Below are 23,241 nucleotides of genomic sequence, written 5' to 3' on the forward strand. Positions count from 1 at the left end.
CAACGCCCAGTGAATGCTATTCCAGGTTACCAGAGTAGGTAAGGTGAGGAAAGAGGCCCGATGAGCATGCAATGGTGTGCTCCATTCTGAGAGGAACAGCTCCCACTAAATAAGTAAATAAAGCCACTCATAAAATCTCTCTCTGTACACCCACAGGATCAGAAGATTCTAGTTTAGTCCAAAAGATGCAAAATAGAAAAATAATGTGTTGTAGGGCCTAGAATCTACATGTTAGAAACTGGTTTAGAAGCTATGCACAATATAATCCACCCTCCCTGTAGATCTCAGAAAGAGTCTACCAGCACCCAAATCAGACCAAGGATAACTCATATATTTTCTCTACTGGTGAATACCATATCTGGCTAGCTCTAGCAAGATTACACTTCATTCAGAAGGAAAAACTAAAAGCTATACCACAGTAATTAAGAAAAATATAATGCAGCTTAAGAAAAAAAGAACATTTTTCTGTAGACTATTTTCTATAGGATAACTATTATCAGAATTAGAATAAACTTTAGAGAAATTTATGGTTTCTTCAACAGGATTTAACACAATCGTGACTGCTTAAAACAGGAGCAAGCCATAAGAGAGAAAGGCTAAGATTAAATCAAACAACAACAGAAAGAAATGCAATGACAAACTGAGCTAAATAAAAAAATACAAAAGTAGAATCAAGTCCAAATGGGAGGTTGGAAAAGCATGACTCTCATATAGAGCTTTTATATTAAAACTACATAGCATGATGCATCTCAAATTGGGAGTTAAAGCATACTCAATGGGAGTGGAGCAGGGGAGATAAATGATTTGGTCTAAAGAAACCATGGGATTTAGAAGTATTTTAAAATCTGATGACAACCTAAAGAAAACACAAACACTCTAGGATCATTTCAATAAATTTATAGTTAAGAACCCAAGTTTTATTTCAGGTCTTACATTTGTGAAATGGCTAAAACTGGCATTAAGCAACATTAACTTTTTTTTTTTTTAAAGATTTATTTATTTAACAGAGAGAGAGAGAGAGAGAGAGATCACAAGAAGGCAGAGCAGCAGGTGGGGTGGCAGGCGAGGGGAAGCAGGCTCCCTGCTGAGCAGAGAGCCCGATGTGGGGCTTGATCTCAGGACCCTGAGATCATGACCTGAGCCAAAGGCAGAGGCTAAACCCACTGAGCCACCCAGGTGCCCCAGCAATATTATCTTTAACTGCACTAAGCTAATAAGGAAAACAAGTGACAGAGAATACATCAATGATAAACTCTGATCAAACCAAATCAGATGCACTATAGCAATAAAGATTTGCAGTAACTGAGATCTAGAAAGTTGGTGGGAAAACAAGTTGCCACATGGCACTTAGTAGAATAGTAACATTCAATTTAAAAAAACTTGGGCCGGGATGCCTGGGTGGCTCAGTCTGTTAAGCATCTGCCTTCCACTCAGGTCATGATCCCAGGGTCCTGGGATCGAATCCCACATGAGGCTCCCTGCTCAGCGGGGAGCCTGCTTCTCCTTCTACCTGCTGCTCCCCCTGTTTGTGCTCTCCCTCTCTCGAGACAAATAAAATAAGTAAAATCTTAAAAGAAAAAGAAAACAAAAAACTTGGGCCATCCAACAGTTTATCAATAGTAACTTAACTTCAACAATTTACTTGTCAAATTAATTTTAACTGGAGTCTCATAGGTTTTGCAGTTTTCTTGGTTTGGCTATATAGTTGTAAAAGAGCATTAAGAGTCTACAGTTGGTTTTATGTTGAAACATTAAAGTAGTATCATAGTGAATATAACTTAAACTAACATTGGAATTTGTGGGCATTTTTTTTCCACAGATGGGGCACCTGGGTGGCTCAGGTCATGATCCCGGGGTCCTGGAATCGAGCCCTGCATCGGGTTTTCTGCTCCTCGGGGAGCCTGCTTCCTCCTCTCTCTCTCTCTGCCTGCCTCTCTGCCTACTTGTGATCTCTCCCTGTCAAATAAATAAATAAAATCTTTAAAAAAAAAAAAAAAAAGGATCACAGATATTTTCGAGAATCTGTGCAACACCATTCATCATTTTGTATAGCTTTTTAAAAAAGTGACACAGAACTCTCACTTCTAACAATATGATAGATGAGACTATATATATCCTTTTGTACTTATGGTATTTTCAATTAGAAAGAAATTTTAAAAGAACATTTAATTTTTTTTAAAGATTTTATTTATTTATTTGAGAGAGAGAGACAGCGAGAGAGGGAACACAAGCAGGGGTAGGGGGAGAGGGAGAAGCAGGTTTCCTTCTAAGCAGGGAGCTCAATGTGCGATTTGATCCCAGGACTCTGGGATCATAATCTGAGCTGAAGGCAGATGCTTAACAAGTGACCCACTCAGGCACCCCAAGAACATTTAAAAAGTCAAAAAATAAGCAACAGATGTTTTGAATGACATCCTAGTAAGGAAAACCATTTGAAAAGAATATTTTTGGGACACCTAGGGAATTTCAATATGGAATAGATGAATGTAATAAATAACTAAATTCCAAGACTCTGCAATTAGGACAGAATTACCAGGCTGAAAGGAACTCAAAGTGTTGAGGAGGGTAATTCACACCTAGTGTTTGAATCCTTCTACAACAGTGAGTTATATCCTAACCAGTAATAGGGAACTCTCCCTTCCTGAGGTAGTCCATTCTAAATCAGCTCATCTATAATCCTTACCACTTGTTGATGAATAATGAGGTTTCAAAAAAAAAAGAAGAAAGAATGCATTATCAACAGCAGCAAAACTATTTAAGAAGTATTGTTCTCTAGACTCCTTGCTGTAGTGAGAAAATCTTGTCTTCAAAACTACTAAAATCCAGAACTGTGCTACATGACTAGATTAATTAAAAGCAAGCAAGCAAACCTATAAACAGGAGTGCTACTGGTAGACATCTTGGGTAAGATTCCTTTTCTAAACACACAGATACCCAGTATTTACTGGAGTGCCTTTCCATAACTCTTTCAGAATTGAATTGTCCCCTAATAAACACCGAAGCGCATTCTTGTTCAACTATCGCCTGAAAATAAAGGTACTTACCTCCTGTGCATCTCTTGCTGCCTTTGCGTCATCCTCATTATAGCGGTTACAGTTGTACCTTAAAGTAAATTAAGAAGATTCTGTAAGGCCAAAATCAATGAAAAAGGAACAAACCACAGAATTTTAGCCTGGATTCAGAAATATCTAGAAGCAATATTCTTCTTTATACAGGCAAACTGAGGTGTTTAAAATGCCCAGGGTTCTACCACTATAACAGAATTACAGGACTGAAAGGAATTCAAAGTATTGGATTCCCCACCTCCTGAAGTAGTTCATTCCAAATCAGCTCACTTGAAATCATTAGAAAACACTGTCATTCTAGAACTTCCATTCCTGACTGCAGTTTGAGTCTTTTTTTTTTTTAAGATTTTATTTATTAATTTGAGGGAGAGAGAGAGAGAGAGAGAACGAGTGGTGGGGAGCAGTAGAGGGAGAGAAAGAAGCAGATTCCCTGCTGAGCAGGAAGCCTGCCACAGGGGTTAATCCCAAGACCCAGAGATCATGACCGGAGTTGAAGGCAGATGCTTAAATGACAGAGCCACTCAGGTGCCCCTGCAGTTTGAACTTCTAACTCCGTTTTTGAAGAAAGAAGTCTTATTTCCTACGCTTTCTGTTATTTATGTCAAATATTTCCAATTTTTCCAGTTACCTTCTTATCTATATAAACCAAAGGGAACCTACAGCTGATGGACTACTCTTTAACAGTTCCTATGCTATATGCTTTACATGCTATTACAGTTTACAAGAGTCACTGAGAACTGATGAGAACTGAATGACACACAAAATGAGAACCAGGGGAAATGTGCCCAGAGGGCAGCTCAGAGTGGAGATGAACAAGACTGGCAATTCCCTTGTTCTGATTAACTCTACCTCTGCTTTTCTGGGAGTCTACATCATGGGAGTAGCTGATACTTGAGTGCTTACTACGTATCACCCATTTACTACTAAAGCCTCTAAATGTACTATCACATTCAATTACCTGAACCACCTTATGAAATGTGCATTATTATCCTCCTTATCCTCATTGAGCAAAGAATTAAGTTTTGAGAAAATAAATAACATACTTAAGGTCATATAACTAGGGATTCAGAGCTAAGCATTAAACATGTCTATCTCCCAACTGAGGGTCACCCCTTATTATGGACTATATATATTTTCACATGCTGTACTCATGTCTTCAGAATCTTTTTACCAGTAATCGTTTTAGATCTAAAAGAAGAATTTTGAATTTAGTTTAAATCTTGTTAAATAGGACTCACTGCTTCAGCTTGTCAAGTTTTCCAGGATTTTAATGGTCTATATTAGATTTACTATCCTTCTATGATGTTACCCCAAAATGTATGGAAGATTCTCTAATTAGTGCAAGAAAGTCATCAGTAAAACTGATCAGAAAAGCAGTACACAGTTTACATGAATAAAAAAGATAAGGACAAAACCTTTCAGCAAACCTTGGAAGTATTTCATTAGGAAGACTCAAATCCACTACCTGTAACTCCAAGAAATAGACCTTCAATTAATCCCAAATATCCCTGTGTGTATTCATAGCCCAGGCCACAAACTTCTCAGCTCACACTGAAACACCTGCTGAGGTCTACAAAACACTCCCTAATCCATCATCCTAATAGTACCATTTGATTCAGGGATTTCAAGTTAGAGTAAAGTTATGTGGTTCATACGTAGTTTGTGGAACCAATCACAAATTTTGGAAATTTGGGATTCCATTTTGTCTGCTTTCAGTTTTTGGTAGCTTTCTGCTTAACTACTCCGTAAAATAACTAACAACGGCTTACTGATCTCATCTTTCAGTTTTTAAAGTAACAGACCACAATTCACTAGAGTCAGGAGATTTATTAATTTTACCCCAGCTTGGGTTATAATTTTCTCTTACCAAAATTTACTTTACTCAATTCAGCCCAAAGATTGGCTCTCCTTCCCTTCTACTGGTCAACTATTAATACCTGTTCTTCCTACCTAATATATCCTTAAAAACTCTCCTTTAGTATTTTTAAGATATTTATAAGCTTCAACTCATTCTGGACTTTAACTCAGCCAAAATTATTAAGAAACTGAAGGCCAGGAAAGCAAGGAGAATTCACCTATACTTCTAATTCAGATGATGGATAGTGCTACTCAGAATGCTATTTTGAGGATTCTGAGGCATTTTCTGATTTAAATAAGGAACCACAGCATGATTCATTTTGCAGTGTTAGCTATGAGTAAAGGCAAGACACAGGAAACATTACTGACAACCCTAAGCAGGGTCGTTCTTCATTCTCCTGTATCCATCATTTGTTTTTTGTTCAGTTTTCTTTCCTTTTCTTTTTAAAGATTTTATTTATTCATTTGACAGAGAGAGCACAAGCAGAGGGAGCACATAAGGGAGAAGCAGGCTTCCCACTGAGCAGCGAGCCCAACGTGGGGCTCAATCCCAGGACCCTGGATCATGACCTGAGCTGAAGGCAGACACTTAAATGACTGAGCCACCCAGGTGCCCCTTTGCTCAGTTTTCAATACAACTTCTTTAAAATTTGAGTTATGTTCAGAGATTTCCTTACATACAAACAAATATATCTTTGGGACACGTGGGTGGCTCAGTTGGTCAACCATCTACCTTTGGCTCAAGTCATGATCTCAGTGTCCTGGGATCGAGTACCACCATTGGGTTCCTTGCTCAGCGAGGAGCTTGCTTCTGCCTCTGTGTGCCCCCCCTTCCCCTGCTTGTGTTCTGACAAATAAATTAAAAAATGTATCTTTAACAAGAATTTGTATCTTTTAGTAACTCTTCTTCTCCATTCATTACGCTTATTGGTTTAAATATACTAGAGTGAATTTAGTTTCTGGGAATAGTCTAATCCCCCAGTTTGCTTCTTAAAAATCTAGAGTACCTGTCTGCCAGGCTAACAACCCCCAATACTCTTCTCCTTGGCCTTGACAGTGGCAAAATCACTTTCTTTACTCCACACAACAATCAGTTTTACCTAATTCAGAATTAATTTCAGGCAAGTAATCCCTCTCACTATTCCTCTAATGAAACTAATAAAAGTTCCAACGAAACTAAAAGTAAAGACTTGCCATTGTCTTAAGGTGAGAGTCTCCTTCTGTCCTGCCCCTGCAATTTCCCCCTCGCATTTCACTCTCTACAAAGCAGCCACAACTCTGAGGTAATGTATGTAAAGCACATAATACAGAGCTGTCTCACCTAAATTACAGATATAATCAGGTCACTCCCCACTTAAAACCCTTCTGATAATGTCCAAACTACTTTAAGTGCCAGTCTACGTTCTAACTCTTTTCCTATGCCCCACAACTTAGGAGGGGCCACAAACCGAAGTGCCAATGGGCAGGTAACACAAACTAGTGAGATGGGTCATTTGTGTATTAATAACACTCAGAAATACTTTCGTTTTTACTAGGAGATGTGCTGGCTCCCTTTTTCTCAAAACTCAAGACATCACGAACCTAACTTGCATTTTCCCAAACTGCTAGGAAATATGTACAGAACGGAGATATATTATCTCTACTAAAAATGATGGCATCTTCTAAATATAGTGCCATCATGATACATGCAAGTGCCCTTAAGATTCAGTCTTGGGAAATAAATCAAACTAGAAAGTAAAGACCTCATGTAAGGGGATACTAATCAATTTCAGGCGAATGTTGCCAAGCAGGAATGCAGGCTTTTTCCTATGTTTCAAAGAAAGGCTAAAAGTTTGGATTGCACTGGGCAATTTTCCAATTTTTCAAATTTGGGACACATTTTTGTCTAATGGCACCCAAGGGTAAATAAAACACAACTGCAGGTTGGGTCTTGCCAATAATCTCTTAGATTTTAACTACTGCCTAGACAGACATATGCAACTCTTCTCTAAATAAGCCATGCACTTTCACATCATTCTACCTTTGTTCATGAGGCTCCTTTTTGCCCTAAACATTTTTCCTGCCACCTTCAACTAACGAACTCTTAATCCCTCTTAAAATTCTTCTTAAATGTTACCTGCTCTGTGAAATATGCCTAATTTATCCCTCTCTCTGGACATCGTGCATATACTTTTAACAATGATCACACACTATATTCATTCATTTATCTAGCTCCCAAGTTAGATAGGGACTTCCATGAAGTAGACACCTTTTAATACACAGCATATATTACACACTTAGGTGAACACTTTCTCCCTTTCATTTCCCCAACCTACCAGGCAGATCCATGTGGTTCCCAAGGGCCAAGACACACCCAGCAAAACTCTGCTTTACAGTTCTGGTTACGACAGACCATGTGATTACAACCGCCATCCTTCTCAATTGTGACGTGGCATTTGGGACATTCCTATGAAGAGAAACTATAAAGTTGGTGTCAATGCTACACTAGATTGTATTACTACCACAGAAGAGAAGCTAGTTCTAAATTTGGTTTTACAGCATTTATTGTTTTGTTTTTAAATTTTAACTTAAATAATTTTAATACATTTGTTATTAATTTTTAAAATAACATTTATTTTTATTTTTAAATGCCATATTTATTGTTATTAATACACGTAAAGCAGTGTGGAATACAGTTAGTACTATTAGAAATGAGCTATTATCATTATTACTGGCCATTAAGATCTACAATAATTAAAAGATTTGTTTTAGCAGGGTTGGGGACTAAAACATAAAAGTACTTTTAACCATACATGCAGTAATGATAGTTTCACAGGAGATAAAATATGTTATTCATGTAAATATTATTAATTATCCAGTGTCATCTAGAAATAATTATTGAGCACTTCCTGTATACCACACACTATTCTCGGTGTTTTATATAACCTTAACTCATAATCCTTATAGTGATCCTATTTTCATTTGTCAGATGAATAAACCAGAGGAGAGACAAATAATAATAACACCAGTCTGAGATAACACAGGTATAGCAAATGGTAGAGTCAGGATTCAAGCCCAAGCAACTTGGCCTTAAGAATCAGGTAAGTAGGACTGTAAGACTGGTAAATTCTTTTTGTGGTTACTGAATCTCCCAACTTTCTTCTGTCAAATATGCTTGTTTTATTTATTTTGTTGTTGATTATTCTAATTTTTAAGTAAATTCTACTCTCACCATAGGGCTTGAACTCACAACTCCGCGATCAAGAGTCACATGCTCTATGAACTGGGCCAGCCAGGCAACCTCAAATACCCTTGTTTTAAATCTTTCTCACTATGGTCCATTTACAACTGTGCCAAAGAGATCATATCATGGCTTTTTCCAAGTCTATGTCGTATTCTTGGTTACTAATGAGTCAAAGCTATTACCCTACAGTAGGTCTATTGTCTTTTTCTTTTGGAAAAATCTAAAAAATCAAACTTATTTGTTTTAATAAAACTATAAATAACATGTAAAGCTAATATTTTTGCTGCATTTGTCTGATGCCTGTAACTCCCACAAGGAGGGAGTACCACCCATTATATTACTTATACAATTCTGCCTTTGTGAGACAGACTACCCTGGCCCATAAACTATAGTCATTTTATTTTATTTTTTTTAAGATTTTATTTATTTGACAGAGATCAGAAGTAGGCAGAGAGGCTAGCAGAGAGAGGAGGGGGAAGCAGGTTCACTGCTGAGCAGAGAGCCCAATGTGGGGCTCGATCCTAGGACCCTGAGATCATGACCTGAGCTGAAGACAGAGGCTTAACTCACTGAGCCACCCAGGCACCCCAACTATAGTCATTTAAAATACGTAAAGTTGGACATTTCTAATCAAATCTTTGAAATCAATTAACATATTTTACATTTTTCCAAAGAAGCAAGTTCCAGGTCCAAAATAATCTGTGTCATTCTGTATTTCTGGGTTATAATTAACCACATAGTATTAAGCTCTCATTATGTTAGGATACTACTGATAATCTGCAAATCTGTTTAAGGGGCAAATAACAATAATAAAAGCTTCTGAAACCTCTCAAGAGAAACACTCTTCAGTTTTTCTCAAAACTACCAAGCAGATGACCTTGTTACTTAATTGCCATTCTTACTTAATAATCAATCTACTTTTTAAACAAATCTACTTTCTAAACATATGCAAGCCTGTACTCCCTATTTTATTTGCTTAAAGATTTATTTATTTATTTTAGAGAGTGTATGCAGGAGTAGTTGGGGGCAGGGGAGAAGCAGCAGACTGCCCACTTAGCTTGGAGCCCAAGGCAAGGCAGGGCTCTGACCCAGGGCCCTGAGGGTCATGGCCTGAGCCGAAATGAGAGTCCGATTATTCTGATGCTTAATGAACTAAGCCACCCGGGCACCCTGTACTCCCAGTTTTAAATATCTTGATGGTTTAGTGTGTTGGGAGGATTTCTCTAGATGCAGAAAGAGGGCTCTAGTTTCATCAAGCTACCTAGTGAAAACACCACTGCCCTATTCTAAATACTAGTTTTACAGAGCATATTAGAAGATTCTAGGACTTCAATGAACATGTCTGATGGGAAATCAAATTTCAAGAAAGTGTGCCTGACTAGGAAATTTTTTCAACAACAAAAGCTAGCACTTCCTAACAACACAGAAAAGTTTTAAAATGATATGAGTTACCTTCACCATAATTTTAGAGAGCACAAAAAAACTAATTTCAACCATACATTCCTCAAAGACATTTGTTTTATGTGACAAGACTATTTCATTACCAAGGCTTTCTGGGAGATACAAATATATTCAGGTTTTAATCTTTTGGGGTAAAACAGGGTACTAATGGTATAAAATTGTGTGTTTTGGCCTCCACCGTTTAAACACTCCTTATTATCACTGTCCTGTGACTGGGTGATGGAAAGCTCTAATGCTAGTCAGACAACTCACTATATAACACCATCTTCACATGTGAATACCAAAAATGAATAGTTCATGAATAAAACTACCATTCACCACCTTAGTCACTTCCAATATAGACAGTATATAAGGTTGAATTAAATAAAAATTGGTTAATTAAACAATTTTCTACTACGAAATTGCTGGGTACACAGTTGGGATTCAAACACATGCTTATTACTTGGTAACAGAAAAGAAGGGCACTCAAGACTACATCCATTTGCAGAACAAAACATCTGTCTAGGGTTAAATAAATGTTCCCAACTGAATCTTAAAACTAGTATCACGAGCAATAACGTACTTCAAAAATAAAAATAAAAGAACAAGGGATATCTATGTTATCTCCAAAACTCCTAATTCTTAGGAATCAAGTCTCTTATATCGTATTTTAGAAATTTAATACGTTAAAGAAGTCAAACATGTTAACCCCACTGCAGTCACATAATAAAGTTACTCAGTTGCTCTCGATATTGCTCTAAAGACTGACTCCTTAAGGAGGGGCCCCTAGCTGGCTCAGTGGGTAGAGTGTATAGCTCTTGATCTCAGGGTTGTGAGTTCAGGCTCCATACCCTGGATATAGAGATGAAAGAAAAGGAAGGAAAAGAAAATAGGAAAAGGAAAGCAAAGTGAAGACAAGTTAAGAAAAAAGAAAGAAGGAAACAGTTACACTAATGTGGGGCTCAAACTCACAACCCTGAGATCAAGAGTCACGTGCTCTCCCACTAAGCCAGCCAGGCGCCCCAAATCCTGAAGATTTTTTAAAGGCAGAAATGTAAATTTGCCTAATAAAACCAAGCTAGGTGGAGTAAACTCTGTACCTGTATACTAAAAGGCAGGTAAAACAATATGAAAAAGCATTATCAAACCCCTGGGTAGTAAAATTGTCAGCTTTTTCTTCTATAGGAAACCAACGTTTTCCTAACAAAAACTTCTAAAGAACAGTACTGTACATACTGCAGTAGTGCTCAATAAAATAAACTTGAACACTTAAAAATCAGTATTCTGGGGAAAAAACAAAACAGAAAACAAACCCAACCAAAACTCTAAGCCCTCAAAACAACCGCAAAACCCCCAAATCTTAACTGAAGGGAAGGTAAAACAAAGTCCTTAACTAGGTAAACCTACTTATTTTGCTAATGCACCTAATCTTGTAACCGTTTCACTACCAAGAGTTTACTGAAGAAAAATACCAACCTTTGTGTTGGCTGCAATCCAATTAGAAGTTTCACTATCATCATCACACTTTTTAATCCACTTCTTTAGCCACTGTTTGGAAATAACAACTGTTAGGGTACAACAAAAGACTTAAAAAAAGGATAGCAAATTACTTCAACATTAAAATGTAGTCAAGCATAAATGTAAAAGGCAAAGGACAAGATTATCACTGGATTTACTTCCTTTTATATCAAGGCAATCCTCTAGTTCTCATACCCAGTACATTATATCAACCAAAGAAGACTTTCTGTGGCTGAAGCCAAGTGGGGAACCTAGAGCCTGATGAGAAGCCCAGCTCCAAGATGTGTCATTCTTCTTAGCTAATTACGAGGCCTTCCCAGGGAGGTGCCTTAACCACTGTTATCCTGAAAATCATCAGGAGTGGACTTATTCCTAAGGAATACTTCATGAGTACTTGTGATGATCATCTAAAATAGAAAGGAAAAACACAATCTTCTATCTACAAAATCAATCCAATCCAAAATTATGGGCCCTAGTTTTCAGTCATCAAGTCTCAGAAGTGTTCTATTAAATTATTTAAAAATGAAAATGCCAGACAAACTCACCTTACATTTAACAGGATCGTGCCAATTTTCTCCACAGTTAAAGCTGTTAAGTAACACAAGAGTTAAAAGAATTAAGTTCTACCTACTGTAGGTAAGTAAACAATTTCACGTTTTATAGTTTCTCAGTGGTTTCATCAGTTTTTAGTGACTGGCAAATACAAGGACATGAGTCAAGTTTGTATTATTCTATAGATTATTAAGAATTTAGTGTTAGAAGAGCATGTATTGTGGTGTGTTTGTGAAACGAAGAAATGATTATAGGCATGAAGACACACTCTGATGACAATTATATAAGAAAAGGACTCTAAATAACCACCAATCTTTTAAGACAAGAAATTCAGTGTAATCCCATCTGTATTTTTCTGATCGTTCTATATATGTATAGTTCTGTGCCGTAAACATTAGTTAATTCAAACCAATTTTCACTAATTTGAACTTAAATTTTGACTAGTGCTTTATTAGCATATATTAAATCTCTTAACACCCCAAATAAAGAATAACAAAGTCTGACTTTGTAGAGTAATTACATAATTTAATGCAAATGCAGTGAGCAATAATTGGGAGGCAAACAGGTCACATCTTTGCATGATCCAAACAAATGAACTTCAACCCTGTAGAGATAAACTGTACCAACCAAGGCATAAAACAAAAGAGTGTGACTAAATATTTTCTAAGAATATACTAATTGTTAATTCCTTGCTATATTCGAGACACATGGTATATACATTTAAGAAAGCATGAATTATATATACATCTTCTTTATCCATTCATCTGTTGATGGACATCTAGGTTCTTTCCATAGTTTGGCTATTGTATACATTGCTGCTATAAACATTCGGGTGCACGTGCCCCTTCGGATCACTACGTTTGTATCTTTAGGGTAAATACACAATGGAATACTATGCAGCCATCAAAAGAAATGAAACCTTGCCATTTGCGATGACATGGATGGAACTAGAGGGTACAATGCTTAGCGAAATAGGTCAAGCAGAGAAAGACAACTATCATATGCTCTCCTTGATATGAGGAAGTGGAGATGCAACATGGGGGCTTAAGGGGGTAGAAGAATAAATGAAACAAGGGAGGGAAACAAACCGTAAGTGACTCTTAATCTCAAAACAAACTGAGGGTTGCTGAGGGGAGGGGGGTTGGGATAAGGGGAGTGGGGTTATGGACACTGGGGAGGGTATGTGCTATGGTGAGTGCTGTGAAGTGTGTAAACCTGGCGATTCACAGACCTGTACCCCTGGGGATAAAAATGTATGTTTATAAAAAATTAAAAAAAAATAAAATAATAAAATAATTTATTGTTAAGAAAAGCAAGCATGAATTAAAATAAATGCCAAAAAAAAAAAAAAAGAATAAATACAAAGGTTGATCAGCTAGTCAAGTAATTCAGGAATGCCAAGAATCCTCTTTGCAAACGAGGAGAAGAACGAAGTGCTATCAATTTAAATCAAGTCAAAGATAATGGTTACTTCTGGAAAAAGAAGATGGGGAGTTGGATGAAGAGAACAACAGAAGCTTCAAATGAATCTGTCATACTTTATTTCTTAACAAAAACAAAATACTGTATAAGCTGGGTTAAGAGCTATAAGTATTCACTGCTATTATTCTCTATATTTTGGTATCAACTAAAACTATGTTTTAAGGTAGGTGTATAATCAGACTGCACCTCCTGTCTATAGGGTAAACTCTAAAACAGTAATGCATATTTAATCTTTACCAAAACAGCATGTACTTCATACATATTTAATCTTTGTGAGTTTATCTGCTCCTTTCGGAAATATTTAGTATTAATGATGTTTAAGTCTAATTCTACAGTTGTTTGTGGAGAAAAAAAGAACATGGTACAGAATACCAATATAAGGTCTATTTGCTAGCACTTGGAGCTACTTGTTTTGAATGTTTTCTTATTCCTAAAAGATCCACAAGGAAAATGGAAAATCATCTTAACTCTCTAATAAGAATATGCAGTATTGAAAATTCTCTATTAAGTCAAATTTAGAATTCAAACACTAGAGTATGTTATAAAACTCCAAGAACTGAGGTAAGCAGGAAAGCAGTGGCCAGAGGTGCTACAGGGAAAGTGTTGGTTAAAAAGTGTATCTTTAAAAAAAAAAAAGAAAAGAAAAAAGGCATATCTTAATAAACCATGTTTTATCTTTCCAAATTTATCTGCAAATTTTCTTTCTAGGAGTAATATTAAACTTGTCAAAGCAAAGGAAAAATAATCCTGTGTATTTTATTTCCTAAGAGATAAACTGAAAACAGAGCAAGAACCATAAAAGAACCAAATATACTCTGACAAAATAAGCAGTCCATCAGAAATGAGAACTAAGTTCTTATCCCAGATTTCTAAGTTTGCTCCCATATTAGTTCCAGTGGCACACACAAGAAAATGTGATTATAGCTACATTTTTTCCCCATAAGAAAAAATAGCAACAAGGATAGAGAAAAAATTATTTAAGATGTGACCTTTTAATCTAATTCTTATTTAAAAGAAATACACACTATTTTAAATCAACATCACCCACCTTCCTACTAGAGGTAAAAAAAAAAATTTCTTTTTCTACTATTTTACTACTAAGAATAAATAGAAAAGCTATGTGTGCTGTTTCAATTTGGGAAATCACTTGCTTACCAAAACTGGCGCCCACATTTGCAGCGAACAGGTTTAGCATCAGGATATTGGACTTTAACAACGTGGTGACAATCTGGGGCAGGACACCACTTTAACAGTCGATTGCACTGAAACCCAAGTTAGAAAATAAAAAATGACAGCAAATTAAAATCATGAGGTGAGATTTCCTAGTACAACAGGCAATTAACTTACATTTCCCAGTGCAAGGCCAAAGACAGAGACGACACAAGCGTATAAAACTTGCCCCCAATATTTAGTACTCTAATTCTAAAGTATTGCTTTCCAATGCTTTATTTTTCTAAGATTACAGATCCCTTGATCCCTGGTTTTATAAACATGTGAACTGTCTCTTGGTTCTACTTTCAAAATCCTACTGACATACTTTAAAATAATTACCCATTGGTGATCATTAAGCACTGATTTTTACATGGTTCTACCTCAGGGCAATTTTCAAAGATGTAAAAAACAATATACACTCCTACTTAGGCAAAGTGTTTAGATCCTATAGAATATACAGGTAATTTCTCTCTTTGACCACAAAAATGTGTATAAGAACAAAAGTCAGTTCCTAAACCATGGAAAGAATCACATTTTAGTTCTTAAAAATGAACAAATGAATGAATGAACAAACGAATGAATAAATAAAACTTTGAAATATTTTTTATTATGAAACAAAACATGGCTCAAGTAACACTCTGCACCAGAATTCAAGTTTAGTGACCATTTTAAGAATACATGATTCCTAAAATACACATTTTCTAGAAGATCTGACCTTCAGTTTAATCTCTTAATAGAAGTAAAAACTGGCTTTGTAGAATTAAAATACCAATTTACATTGATGATCTTATATAGAGGCTGACAAACATCTTCCATAAAGAGCCAGATAGTAAAGATTTTTGTTTTTGACAGGCACAATGGCCTCTGTAGCAATTACTCAACTCTGCCACTGTAGCACAAAATAAATCATACAACAAATGGGCACGTTCCAATAAATATTTACAAAAACAGGCAGGTCAGAATTTCATGACCTCTGTTGACCTCTGTATCTGATTAAAAAAAAAAAAAAAGACATTTTCTAAAAACAAGTAACTATAGGGGCACCTGGGTGGCTTAGTCAGTTAAGCATTCGCCTTCGGCTCAGGTCATGATCCCAGGGTACTGGGATCAAGCCCTGCATCAGGCACCCAGCTTGGGGGGTGGGAGGAGCCTGTTTTAACCTCTTCCCTGGCTTGTGCTATCACTCTCTCAAATAAATAAATAAATAAATAAATAAATAAATAAATAAATAAAATCTTTAAAAAAGGAAATAACCATAGCTCTCTTTATTAACAAAGTTTACTGGTAATGGAAGCTAAAACAAGCAGAGATATAGCAAGGTTGAATTGCCAAGCATGATTAAACATTACGTCATTAATAATCAGCTACAACTTTTTGCTAGCAATAAAGGAAGAATACTGTAAAAATAATTTTATCACCAAAGTTTTAGATCTTTGAAGAGACACCTACTCACTGGTTTGTCACATTCCTTTGAGAATAACGGTGTTTAGTATGCCTCACTAATAAAGTCCATAATCCAAGTTTATGGTCATAATCCAAGTCCTTTACATCTTACTATCGAGAGGGTTTCATGTAAGAAAAACCAATTATATCTATGAATAAACAATTCCTCTTATTTAAAAAAGGAAAACTTATGAGAAATCACTTACCTCTACAAAGCTATTTGTTATTAAATGCTGATACTTTAATTTAACTTTCGAATCTGTGATCAGGCGCCTGAGAACAAGAACAAAAGTAGTTTATTAGGAAGTTCTCAGCCAAGAGTATCTTTCCACATTTATAAAATAAAATTTCAATGTAGTGGCTCTAAAAGCTGCCCTAAATTGAAAATGCTAAAATGCATACGGACTATCAACAAATATAACTATAGAAATCAAGATAACAAATACAAAGTTTCTATAGTTTTATTTTGGCAAAATCTCCATCCCCAAGTTTTTTATACATAAAATATTCCATTTTTACCCAGTCTGTTATTATAGTCTAATGACTTACTATTATGGCGTTTAGGCCCCTTTCAAAAGTGTCTTCTTACTCTGCCCTAAGAGAGCAATGTGCAGCCAACTTCCCTAAGACGCTCTCCCAAAAATCAGTGTATGAAATAAGAGATGCTGACAGGAATATCAAGAAATGGGGGCGCCTGGGTGGCTCAGTGGGTTAAGCCACTGCCTTCGGCTCAGGTCATGATCTCAGCGTCCTGGGATCCCGAGTCCCGCATCGGGCTCTCTGCTCAGCAGGGAGCCTGCTTGCCTCTCTCTCTCTCTCTCTCTCTGCCTGCCTCTCCGTCTACTTGTAATCTCTCTCTGTCAAATAAATAAATAAAATCTTTAATTAAAAAAAAAAAAAAAGAAATGGATCCAGGTTTTGCTATATATAAAATTGAGGGCCTTTTTCTGAGATCCTTTGGTAATTTACTAGAAATGTCTACTGACTGCAACTTGGATTCCCCTGTCCACCTAGAACACTCTATATATTCATTACAATTTCTAGAACTCATAGGAACCCATAAAAGTAAAGCATCCTGAAGCTTAAGTTTTACTAGTTTTAATGGTAAATACTCCTATGAATCTTTAAAGAGAATGCTGTTACAGCAGAAAAAGTTAACCACTGACAAAACCAGTAAAAACTCTCTAATGTGATAAGAAATTTTTGTATTATTTGGCCCCATTGAATTCTTGAGCTTCTTATGGCACTGCTTGCCTTCCACAAGATCCCATCCTGTCCTGTGCTACTTTCGGTGTACTCCTGTCACATTTGTATTCTTTTCAGAATGATGGGGTAATCAGCCTCCCTCAGAGGCTTTTGCATAGGGCTACCTCTCTTGAAAAGGAAAGAGAAGTAGATCATGGTGGGCTCAGATGGGACAGCCCACTGAATACTGGATTCACACTTACTAGCTATGAACTGAAGATAAGTTCTTTGACCTCTCCATTTTTCAGTTTAGTCATTTGTAAAATGGATAGCAGAAATAAGAGTTGTGAACTAGAACAGTGCCTGGCAAAGAGTAAACACTCAATAAATATTAGATGCTGCTAATATGCTATATTATTTTTTAACTCAGTTAATACATAGTTACTAACTAAAGGAAGCCTTTTCTGACAATAACTCACATCAGTCCTGCTCAATTCTCATGGCATCTTATACATCTTCCTGTCATAAAATCTGTCATAATTTTATCTGTGTAGATCTGGAACAAGCCTAAAGTCTGTACAGAACCAGAAAAGACCCCAAATAGCCAAAGAAATGTTGAAAAAGAAAACCAAAGCTGGAGACATCACAATTTCAGGCTTCAGGCTATATTACAAAGCTGTAGTGATCAAGACAGTATAGTAGTGGCACAAAAACAGTGACACAGATCAGTGGAAAAGAATAGAGAATCCAGAAATGGACCCTCAACTCTATGGTCAACTAATCTTTAACAAAGCAACAAAGAATATCCAACAGAAAAAAGTCTCTTCAGGAAATGGTGTTAGGACAACTGGACAGGCACAGGTAGAAGAATGAAGCTGGACCACTTTCTTACACTATACACAAAAATAAACTCAAAATGGATGAAAGACCTAAATGTGAGACCACCTCTCAAAATCCTAGAGAACAAAAGCAGAACCTCTTTGACTTTGGCCACAGCACCTTCTTGCTAGATAAGTCTCCAAAGGCAAGGGAAACAAAAGCAAAAATGAATTATTGGCACTTCAACAGGATAAAAAGCATTTGTACAACAAAGTAAATAGTCGATAAAACTAAAAGGCAACCAACAGAATGTGAGAAAATATTTGCAAATGACTTATCAGATAAAGGGTTGGTATCTAAAACTATGAAGAATTTACCAAACTCAACAATCCAAAAAACCCCCCAAAATCCAGTCAAGAAATGGACAGAAGACACGAACAGACATTTCTCTAAAGACATACAAATGGCTAACAGACACACGAAAAAATGCTCAACGTCACTCAGCACCAGGGAAATACAAATCAAAACCACAATGAGATACTTGCTAACGCCAGTAAGAATGGCCAAAATTAACCAGTCAGGAAACAACAGATGTTAGTGAGGATGCGGGAAGGGAGAACCCTCTTACACTGTCGGTGGGAATGCAGACTGGTACAGCCACTCTGGAAAACAGTATGGAACTTCCTCAAAAAGTTAAAAATAGGGGCACCTGAGTGGCTCAGTCGGTTAAGTGTCTGCCTTCAGCCCAGGTCATGATCCCAGGATTCTGGGATAAAGCCAACATGAGGCTCCCTGCTCAGACGGGAGCCTGCTTCTCCTTCCCTCCCTGCTACTGCCCCTGCTTGTACTTTCTCCCTCCCTCTCTCTGTCAAATAAGTGAATAAATCCTTAAAAACAAAAAAAAAAAGCCTCTCATCAGGTGCCTTGTTCAGTGGTGGTCTGCTTCTCCCTCTCCAACTCCCACTGCTGCTTGTGCTCTCTGTCAAATAAATACATAAAATCTTTTTTTTTTTTAAAGTTAAAAATAGAACTACCCTACCATCTAGCAATTGCACTACTAGGTATTCACCCAAGTGCACTACTAGGTATTCACCCAAAGGACACAGACAGCTGTGATCCAAAGAGGCACCTGCACCTCAATATTTATAGTAGCAATGTTCACAACAGCCAAACTATGGAAACAGCCCCGATGTCCACTAACAGATAAACAAGACGTGTGTGTGTGTGTGTGTGTGTGTGTGTGTGTGTATGGAATACAATGGAATATTACTCAGCCATCAAAAAAGGAAAAGAAATCTTGCCATTTGCAATGACATGTATGTAACTACAGGGTATTATGTTAAGTGAAATTAATCAAAGAAAGACAAATACCATATGATTTCACTTATATGTGGAATTTAAGAAACAGAACACGTGAATATAGAGGAAGGAAAGGAAAAATAAAATAGGATGAAATCAGAGAGGACGGCAAACCGTAAGAGACTCTTAACTATAGGAAACAAACAGAGTTGTTGCACGGGAGGTGGGGTAACTGGGTGATGGGCATTAAGGAGGGCTTCTGATGTGATGAGCACTAGGTGCTCTATGCAACTGATGAATCACTAAATTCTACCCCTGAAACTAATAATACAGTATAGTATTAACAATATGGTTTTAAAATCTAATATAAGAAGTTACCTAAGTTGAATTTAAACAAAAAAAAATTTTTAAGGTTTATTATTTATTCATTTGAGAGCGAGAGAACAAGGTGGGGGCGGGGCATAAGAGAGAGAAAAGCAGAGTCCCTGACTGAGCAGGGAGCCCAATGTAGGGCTTGATCTCAGCTGCCCAATGGACTGAGCTACCCAGGCACCCCTAAATTAAAAAAATTCTTTAAATTATCTGTGTAATCATTTGTTTAATATCTGCCTTCATGTTCCCCTATCCCCAACCAAACAGTAAGCTCCCGAAAGGATCCCTTCTATCTTAACACACTGCTTGGCCTGTAGAAAGTGCTCAGTAAATATTTTTTAAATGAATAAACCTCCACATTTCAGGAATGTCGGAACTGGAGCCTAAAAATAATTAGTGTAGTTGGTGATTCCTTAAAAGGTTAAACACAGAGGTGCCTCGGTGGCTCAGTCGGTTGGTACATTTGACTCGATTTTGGCTTGGGTCATGATCCAACGGTTGTGGTATCAAGCTCTATACTCTGCAAGAAGTCGGCTGAAGGCTTTTTCTTGCCCTCTGCACTACTGCGTACCCCTGTGTACTCACTGGAGTGCACTCTCTAAAATAAACAAATCTTTAAAAAAAAAAAAAAAAGGTTAAACACAGAATTACCATGTGACCCAACAATTCTACTCCTAGGGACGTATATCCAAGACATTAAAAACTGGCACATAGTATCATGCTTAGCGAAATAAGTCAAGCAGAGAAAGACAACTATCATATGATCTCCCTGATATGAGGAAGTGGTGATGCAACATGGGGGCTTAAGTGGGTAGAGGAAGAATCAATGAAACAAGATGGAATTGGGAGGGAGACAAACCATAAGTGACTCTTAATCTCACAAAACAAACTGAGGGTTGCTGGGGGGAGGGGGGATTGGAGAAGGGGGTGGGATTATGGACATTGGGGAGGGTATGTGCTTTGGTGAGTGCTGTGAAGTGTGTAAACCTGGTGATTCACAGACCTGTACCCCTGGGGATAAAAATATATGTTTATAAAAAATAAAAAATTAAAAAAAAAACCTGGCACATAAATGTTCAAATAAAAACACAACTGTTTCCACAAAAAGTGGAAACAACCTTAAATGTCCAAGAACTGATGAAGAAACAAAATATGGAATATTATTTATCCCTAGAAAGGAATCAAGTACTGACACATGCTACAACATGGATGAACCCTGAGAACATTACTTTAAGTGCAAGAAGCCAGACACAAAAGATCACATGCTATACGACATTTAAACGAAATGCTCAGAATAAGAAAATCTGTACAGACAGAAAAAGGAAACAAGATTGTCAGGGTCTATGAAGAAGGGAACGGGAAGTGACTATTTAATAAATTTTGGAATTCTTTTGGGGTGATGACAATGTTCTGGAATTAGATAGTGGTGATGGTTGTACAACATGATGAAAAACCACTAAACTGGGGGCGCCTGGGTGGCTCAGTGGGTTAAAGCCTCTGCCTTTGGCTCAGGTCATGAACTCAGGGTCCTGGGATCGAGCCCCACATTGGGCTCTCGGCTCAGCAAGGAGCCTGCTTCCCCCCCCTCTTTCTGCCTGCCTCTCTGCCTACTTGTGATCTCTGTCTGTCAAATAAATTAAAATCTTAGAAGGAAAAAAAAACCCCACTAAACTATATAGTTTTAAATAGTTAAAATGGTAAATATTATGTTATGCGAAGCTTACAAATAAATAAATAAATAAATAAATAAATAAATAAGGAGTGCCTGGGTGGCTCAGTGGGTTAAGTCGCTGCCTTCAGCTCAGGTCGTGATCTCAGGGTCCTGGGATCGAGTCAGGAATCGGGCTTTCTGCTCAGCAGGGAGCCTGCTTTCCTCTCTCTCTCTGCCTGCCTCTCTGCCTACTTGTGATCTCTGTCTGTCAAACAATAAACAAATAAAATCTTAAAAAAAAAAAAAAAAGACCCAAAGTCAGATGCTCTGATTTCCCACTTTTTATTTCTAGTACTCATTATGCCAATGATTTCTTATAACTGATCCAGACTACTTGGTGAGAACACAGGTTAGCCATAGTTACTAGACCAAGGTTATGTGGTCTCAGTTATTAGGTCATAGTTTATCTTGTGAGAGCCAAGAATTAGAAAGCAATCTCTTACCCTTGAGAATAAATACTTTCAAGAAAACAAGTGTCATCCTGTGTATTGATGAACTACATCTCTCAACAAAGACCTGTTGCCGTCACTTACATCTAGTTATTACACCAACTCTCATGCTAGAAGGCAACTCTTTATGAAGGTAAAGATAATGACTTCTACTGATCGCCTATTATACATTATAAGCACAGTGCCAGATGCATTTAAGTACCCTTGAGTTTTGGGAAATCCTGTTTTTTACAAACAGGGTAACTGGAGAGTTATGAACTAAAACCAGGTGACTTTAAATACAAGAATTTCATTTAATATGCAAGCAGTAAACCACACTTTATGCTGATACAGCACCCTGAGTAAATCAATATTATGCTTCAACTTAGGATTTAACATTTTTTTTTTTTAAGATTTATTTATCAGAGAGAGAGGGAGAGAGAGCGAGCACAGGCAGACAGAATGGCAGGCAGAGGCTGAGGGAGAAGCAGGCTCCCTGCTGAGCAAGGAGCCCGATGTGGGACTTGATCCCAGGACGCTGGGATCATGACCTGAGCCGAAGGCAGCTGCTTAACCAACTGAGCTACCCAGGCGTCCCAGGATTTAACATTTTTATCATCTAGACCTTTTCCTCTTTTGGGGGGGTAAAAGCAGGCTATATAATTTAATTTAATATATATATGTTATATATATATTATATATATATTTCCATTTATTTGAGAGATAGGAGAGACAGTATGTGGGGCAGCAGGCAAGAGGAAAGGGAGAGAGAGTCCTAAGCAGACTCTATGCTAAGAGTGGAGAGCCTGATGATGACCCTGAGATCATGACCTGAGCTGAAACCAAGTCAGATGCTTAACTGACTGACTGTGCTACCCAGGCACCCTGGATGTGTAATTTAAAAAAAAATTTTTTTAAGATTTTATTTATTTATAATTTGACAGATCACAAGTAGGCAGAGAGACAGGCAGAGAGAGAAGAGGAAGCAGGCTCTCTCCTGAACAGAGAGCCCAATGCAGGGCTCAATCCCAGGGCCCCGGGATCATGACCTGAGCCTAAGGCAGAGGCTCAATCCACCGAGCCACTGAAGCGCCCCTCTTTGGATTTCTAAAGATTCAATATATCGGAGGGTACAGAATAGAGGCAAGGAGAGGGTATGTAAAGGACAGACACCGGGACAAATAATGAGGAAGTCCTGACAATACAATACAAACTGTTCAGAGTACAGGAAACTGGGGGCGTTTATTGAGGGGCAATTACACAAGGTTTTTAAAAGACCTTTATTTTCATTATCAGAAATTACGTTTATTGGGGCGCCTGGGTGGCTCAGTGGGTTAAGCCGCTGCCTTCGGCTCAGGTCATGATCTCAGGGTCCTGGGATCGAGTCCCGCATCGGGCTCTCTGCTCAGCAGGGAGCCTGCTTCCCTCTCTCTCTCTGCCTGCCTCTCCATCTACTTGTGATTTCTCTCTGTCAAATAAATAAATAAAATCTTTAAAAAAAAAAAAAAAGAAAGAAATTAGGTTTATCGAAGAAAATTTAGAAAAATATAGATGAAGTAGAATAAAATAGGGGCACCTTGGTGGCTCAGTCAGTTAGGCGCCTGCCTTCAGCTCAGGTCATGATCCCAAGGTCCT

General features: G+C 37.4%; 1 protein-coding gene across 1 annotated transcript in view; it reads right to left on the reverse strand.

Moving 5' to 3' along the window:
* Positions 1-23,241, reverse strand: part of ARIH1 (ariadne RBR E3 ubiquitin protein ligase 1) — a 118,847-nt gene that overhangs the window by 9,189 nt on the left and 86,417 nt on the right. Inside the window, exons 6-11 of the mRNA XM_045070709.1 lie at positions 15,999-16,065; positions 14,293-14,399; positions 11,649-11,691; positions 11,062-11,133; positions 7,238-7,368; positions 3,045-3,102 (exon numbers count right to left, since the gene is read on the reverse strand). Coding sequence (XP_044926644.1) covers positions 3,045-3,102; positions 7,238-7,368; positions 11,062-11,133; positions 11,649-11,691; positions 14,293-14,399; positions 15,999-16,065 — 478 coding nt within the window. The remainder of the gene's footprint in view (positions 1-3,044; positions 3,103-7,237; positions 7,369-11,061; positions 11,134-11,648; positions 11,692-14,292; positions 14,400-15,998; positions 16,066-23,241) is intronic.

This window comes from Mustela putorius, unplaced genomic scaffold, assembly GCF_011764305.1.
Source record: "Mustela putorius furo isolate JIRA1106 unplaced genomic scaffold, ASM1176430v1.1 tig00003972_pilon_pilon_pilon, whole genome shotgun sequence".
NCBI lineage: Eukaryota > Metazoa > Chordata > Mammalia > Carnivora > Mustelidae > Mustela > Mustela putorius.